Raw genomic sequence first — 5321 nt, 5'->3', positions numbered from 1 at the left:
TGATTTGTGTTTATGCGCACTTGTCATGAACACATCTTAGGACGCATCGGTCGTGGCTAAGCCCCCCCCCCCTCCCGGCGGCTGAACAACAATAAGAAAAAGGCTGGCAGAGTAACCCACACGACCGCCCGTCGAATAACCTCTCGGCTCCTTGTCAGGCACAACCTGGATCCGTGACAAGATTGGACGCGTCGTGGCTAAGGCTGAAGCGATGCTCGGTCTGTTCGCCCTCACGCCATCCCTCCCGGTCCCGCTCGACGTCGCAGCCCAGCCGCCCGCCCGCCGAGAGCTCCACGCCACCTTCGAGCGAATGACGACGACCGGCTTCACGCCGTACTTCAACTACGACGGCAACCTTCTGGTGAGCGGAGCCGTAACGCTCGAGTCCGAGTCGACGAAGAACGACACTCAGACATTCTCATACTCGCTGGCGGGCGTTGACCCGCGCTGCCTCAACGGCGCGGGCAAGGCGGCAAACTCGTGTGGCATCCACATTCACAAAGGCAAGTCGTGCGCCGCCGACGCTCTTGGCCACTACTTTGGTGAAACCATCGCCGCCGACCCGTGGGGCGCGGTGGCTTACACGTCATCGACTCCCGCCAACGACACCTCTGGCACCTTCACCGTCGTCAACGGCCTCTGTTCGCACGCAATTAAGGGTACAGTCTTCGTCGCCCATGACTTTTATGGCCGCCGCATCGCCTGCTCCTTGATCGGTGTTGATGAGGTGGCTGAGGCGGAGGAGATGGAGCCGCCGCCGGCACAGCAATGGCCGGTCGCACCCGACGAGAAGACCGCCGAATTCCGGCGCGGCATGCCAGGCTGGCAGCAGATGATGTATAGCGGGCGGCGGCCGGTCGGAGTGCAGCCGATGTACCAGGGGCGGCCCGTGTACTACCAGCAGCAGACCTACCAGCCTCAGCAGCAGCAGATCCACCGGCAGCAGGTGTACCAGCAGCAGCAGCAACCCATGTACTACATCCAGCCAACCTACACACAGTCGCAGCCCATGATGGCCTACGCTTCGGCGCAGACGGCTCCAGCGCAGCAGATGTATGCGCAGCCTCAGCAGATGGCGCAGGCCTCGGGCTTCAACGGTGTCGGCCAGGCCGGTGTGTTCCCGTCCGATCCGCCGCCCGAGGCGGAGCACAGCCACGGCCACCCGATGCAGCACGCCGCCATGGCTGTCCTCGGCCTGTCCGGGGGGCTGCCGACCTGGCACATCGGCCGGGTGATGCAGTCCTGCAACGCGGTGTGCGCGGACCAGGGCAAGGCCTGCGACGAGGTGGCGCTCAACGACGGAACCGCGGATGAGAGCAAGGAGGTGGAGGCGATCGCGCTGCGGCTCGGCCAGGCCTGCGCCTTCACCGTGACCGAGGCGGAGGACTTTGGTCCGGCCATCTGCTCGCATGAAGGCGACTGCGTGTACGCGCTGCCCGCGCCGCCGAGGCAGCGCCTCTGCAGCACGTCCTCCTCTCACTACCAGCGCATCTGCCCGTGCCATTAGCCCACTGTGTTTCTCTTCTTCGTATTCTGCGTGTGTAGTAGTATTGTATCGTTTACGGTAGAGATGGAATATACTTGTGCATGCGACGGATGTGTGGTGCGTCCCACGATCCATCTGCTGGGGTCTCAGTTTGACTGAGTGTGTTGTCTTTACTGTACTCTTTACTTATATCTTTGTGCATGCGAACCTCATACCACATCTCATGCAGAGGGCAACGCACTAGTCGCCCTTATTCTGCCTCGCTCTTCTAAGTACTAAGAGGGGGGGAGCGACGCGAGCGCGGCTCTGGCCACGTCCACCTCTTGGAGCTGCTGCTGCTGCTGCTGCTGCTGCTGCAGCTGCAGCTGCTGCTGCTGCTGCTGGCGCTGCTGCGACGACTGCTGCGCGCCGCTCATGATTATCGAGTCGTCGATGCTCATCGGTGCCGTGACTGCGTTGCCGGGCAGAGACGGCGCCGGTCGGTGGATATCGTGGCTCGCAGAGCGGAACTCAGGGCGCTGCCCCGCAAAGCCGTAGCCGATGGCGCCCGGGTTGGACTGGAGCATGAACGCCTGCTGCGCCGGAGAAGGCGCGGGTGCCGCCGCCATGTGCGACCCAGCCATCTGCGCGAGACGGGTATCCGCGGCGGCTGCGTTGGAGAGCGCGGCCGTCGAGCCCGCCGCAGCGTTCCACATGCGCACGCTGCGGACCTCGTTTTTGATGCGGGCGAGGCTGGCGCGCTGCGACCGGTGGAGTGCCGCACGGGCAGCGCACCAGCCTCGCACGCACCTCTCCACTGCGCCGCGTGCGCCGAGTTGCGTCAAGATACAGCACCGCTTTCCCGGTTTGCCCAGGCCCTTGCCCCACACTCCAGCGTTGTGGAGCCCGTTTTACCCACTTCGCCGCCGGCTGCAGAGTGGCTGTCGCGCGCCTCGAGGCGATGAGCGTCGTGCGGCACGGTGGCATGTACTACGATTTCGGTACCACCTAGGACAGCCGTGCGCCGCACCTCGGCCCGATATCTTTGCGCTACCCCTCGGCCGTATCTGTCGATAGGCCATCTCGTCCTCCAGCCGTGTGCAGGGCGCGTAGAGAACAACCGCGGCGCCGCCCCCCCTCGTCTCGTCGGCATTTCGGCTTCATCTCGGTTTCATCTCGGCTACACTTCAGATACAGGCACAGCCTCTGTCGTCCTCGGCTATTCCGTTTCCCTCTCCTCGTCCTCGCCCTCGGGCAACGACCGATTCTGAGAGAGGCCGGGCGTGAACGGCATCGTCACACGTTTCGGCTGTGGCTAGGCGACGACCGGTTCGGAGAGCGGCTGGAGACCGTGTCCGTGGAGGGCGACGCGGCGAGCGGCATCGCGTTTGTGCAGCGCTATGCGGGGGGCGATTGTCGCGAGGTGTCGTTTGCCGCGTCGCTGCTGCGTCGCGCTGTTTCTCGGTGCCATCTCGGCGGCATCTCGGATGTAGGTGGTTGGCCGCATCGTTGCCGCATCGCGTTGGCACTAGGCGTCATCTCAGCTGTATCTCGGTGATAGGTCGCCGGCCGCGTCGACGCTGGGTCGCGCGATCCTGCGCGGTTTGGCGAGCTATACGGCGGGCGCACGGCGACGGTGCGGTTGCGGTGCGGCAGTTGTGGCGGTGGCGGCGGCGGTGGCGGCGGTGTTGCTTCTTCCCCATCGCCTCTCACTCTCTGCTCTTCTGCGCCGGAGCGCGGCGGTTGCTCGTTGCCCTCGAGGTCAGCTTTGCGAGATGCAAGAGAGAGGTGATGTGCCGAGATGTCGAGATGTTCGATCCAAGCGTTCGTCCCCGAGGAACACAAGTCTGGTTCGAGACGTTCACGCATCACTGTGCGCCCGCCGCACTCGCCCGTCAGGTTGCCATCGCACCCGCGTTGTGCCCTCGCCGCCAGCGGCTCCGCCGCATCGGCCTCAAGCAGGCGTCCGGAGCGGTTGTTCGCGGAATTAAGTTGTGAAGGCCGGAGCTGTGCTGTGAATAGGCCTCGACGTCGGCACTGGGGCGGGGAAGGCGGACGTCGTCGTGGACGGCGTCGCGACGCGACGTTCGCGTGGTCGCCACGCTGTACGGACGCCGCCACCGGCACGTCTCTCACATGTGCGGGGGTCATTCTGGCCGGAGGACAGACGGTTCGCAATTTGACCCTGTTCGTGCGCGTCTTGGCGGGCACGGCGGCGGTGGCGCTGACCGACGTTGCGCCTCCGCTTGGCGTGAGGTTGCGAGTGTTGCGGCGGCGCGATTCACCAGTACTTCTCACCGGCGACGCTGCGCCGCGCGGGCCCGGCGCGCTTTCGCTCCTCTGGCGCCGAGCCGTGAAGGGTTTCTGTTCTGAGCACGCACGGCCTGTGAAACAGGCGCGCTCTCGCTCCCCGCCATCGAGCCCCGGCCGCTAGCCATCGTGTTGGAGCACGATTGCGGCGGCGGCGGCGGCAAGAGTTCACCCCAGGCGAAGGAGCGCTCGGGCGCGGCGTTGGCGACGTTGCGCGCGCATGGACACCCGCCGATCCGGCTGAAGTGGCAGGTAGAGTGTTGAAGACGAGTAGTCAGTATCTAGACGACTAGCCGAAGCCGTACGCGCCGGGAGAGTCTACATAAGTTTTGACAAACAATGGAGTGGCCGGGTAGAGGCGGTGGAGGTCGGGCCCGCGCCGGCGCGGCGATCGCGATCGACTCTATTGCACTCTTGTAAACTGTAGGTGTATGGACTAAGCACATCGCCATCGGGCGCGAGACTACGTAGTGACTACTCCCGCCAGAAAGACCCATCTCTCGCGCTTTTGTGCCATAGCGTCCTATCCCCTCCAGCCACTGGCGGCGCAGCCAAGCCCCCGCAGTACCCAGTACCGCCCACTGCCTCGCCCGTCGACTCTCAGGTCCGACTCCACCCACCAGACCCTCAATCGGGATGGCCAACTTTGGGCTTCTTCGGCGGCGGCGCCCTGGGCCCTCGGCTCGTCGTCCGCCGCCGCCGTGCTGCCGCCGCCGAGAGTCGTCTGTTTCATTGCCTTGCCGCCAGCCTTGGCCCTGCCGGCGGACGCCGACTTGGCGCCGGCCGACGTGGAGCCAGCAGCAGCCTTTTTGCCAGACCACTCTGCGACATACTGCTTAACGTCGAACTTGCGCTTGCAGCCGTTGTAGTTCATGTATCGGATCTTACCGAAGACGGCGCGCTCCGCCCATCCCATGTCGTGCACGCCCATGACGGACCAGCCGACGCCGACGTAGCCGTTCGGATCGCGCCCGTCGATCGAGTACTTGTCGTTGAGGTAGAGGCCAATGCGCAGCGCCTTGCATGACAGCCCCTCCTCCGTCTCGCGTGATTAATCTCGTGGGGTCTCAATCATCGCGGCGATCTCTGACGATCTCTGGCGATCTCTGGCGATCTCGGGTCACCTCGGCCGGCGAGGCGGTCCACTCGAGAATCTTCTTTGCCCATCAGTCAACAACACAATGCCGAGAGCAGGGCGGCCTTTGAGCAGGGCGGCCTTAGAGGCAACTAAGTTCCTGCTGCATTTTGCCACTCAACGTACAACTTGATGGCGGGCGGACGTGTCGAGCATGGTCCATGGATCGAGAGCATGGAAGGCGGCCATTGCTCAAACCTGTTCGAGTTGGCCTCCGGGAACAAGGGTGCATGGCCGGGGCGGTCTGTTTCACGTGCAATAAGGGCAACGCCATCAAAATCGCGCGAACATGGGCCGACATGCCTCCGACATTTCTCAGGGCTCGGACGGAAGCTCTGCAGACAGCCAGACCGCTCTGCGCGCACATTAGTGTGCGGTCGGACCGACTTTTTCAGACTTACTATTCTGGAT

At 64.2% G+C, this 5321-nt stretch overlaps 3 protein-coding genes across 3 annotated transcripts in view; 2 read left to right on the top strand and 1 right to left on the bottom strand.

Annotated features, from left to right (window-relative positions):
* Positions 1-168: 168 nt before the first annotated feature.
* Positions 169-1693, top strand: EMIHUDRAFT_445508 (hypothetical protein). Its single transcript, XM_005768448.1, has one exon. The coding sequence runs from the start codon at positions 212-214 to the stop codon at positions 1505-1507; it is 1296 nt and encodes a 431-aa protein (XP_005768505.1). The 5' UTR covers positions 169-211; the 3' UTR covers positions 1508-1693.
* Positions 1694-2026: 333 nt separating this feature from the next.
* On the top strand, positions 2027-4095 carry EMIHUDRAFT_459228 (hypothetical protein; the record flags this gene model as incomplete). Its single annotated transcript, XM_005768447.1, has 7 exons — positions 2027-2235; positions 2402-2466; positions 2785-2929; positions 3027-3101; positions 3275-3315; positions 3488-3550; positions 3861-4095. 7 exons carry the CDS (start codon positions 2027-2029, stop codon positions 4037-4039), a joined length of 777 nt encoding a protein of 258 aa, XP_005768504.1. The 3' UTR covers positions 4040-4095.
* A 203-nt stretch (positions 4096-4298) lies between these two features.
* EMIHUDRAFT_245417 (hypothetical protein) overlaps positions 4299-5321 on the bottom strand; it is a gene marked incomplete at both ends in the record, with an annotated part of 1590 nt that continues 567 nt past the window's right edge. Inside the window, one exon of the mRNA XM_005768446.1 lies at positions 4299-4793. Within this exon, the coding sequence (XP_005768503.1) occupies positions 4299-4793 (495 nt within the window). The remainder of the gene's footprint in view (positions 4794-5321) is intronic.

This window comes from Emiliania huxleyi (assembly GCF_000372725.1).
Source record: "Emiliania huxleyi CCMP1516 unplaced genomic scaffold EMIHUscaffold_459, whole genome shotgun sequence".
Taxonomy (NCBI): Eukaryota; Haptophyta; order Isochrysidales; family Noelaerhabdaceae; genus Emiliania; species Emiliania huxleyi.
This window is presented reverse-complemented; position numbering and strand designations above follow the sequence as displayed.

Bases quoted from the DNA above. Each gene is read 5' to 3' on its own strand.
- EMIHUDRAFT_445508 (XM_005768448.1), top strand. From the start codon at position 212: ATGCTCGGTCTGTTCGCCCTCACGCCATCCCTCCCGGTCCCGCTCGAC.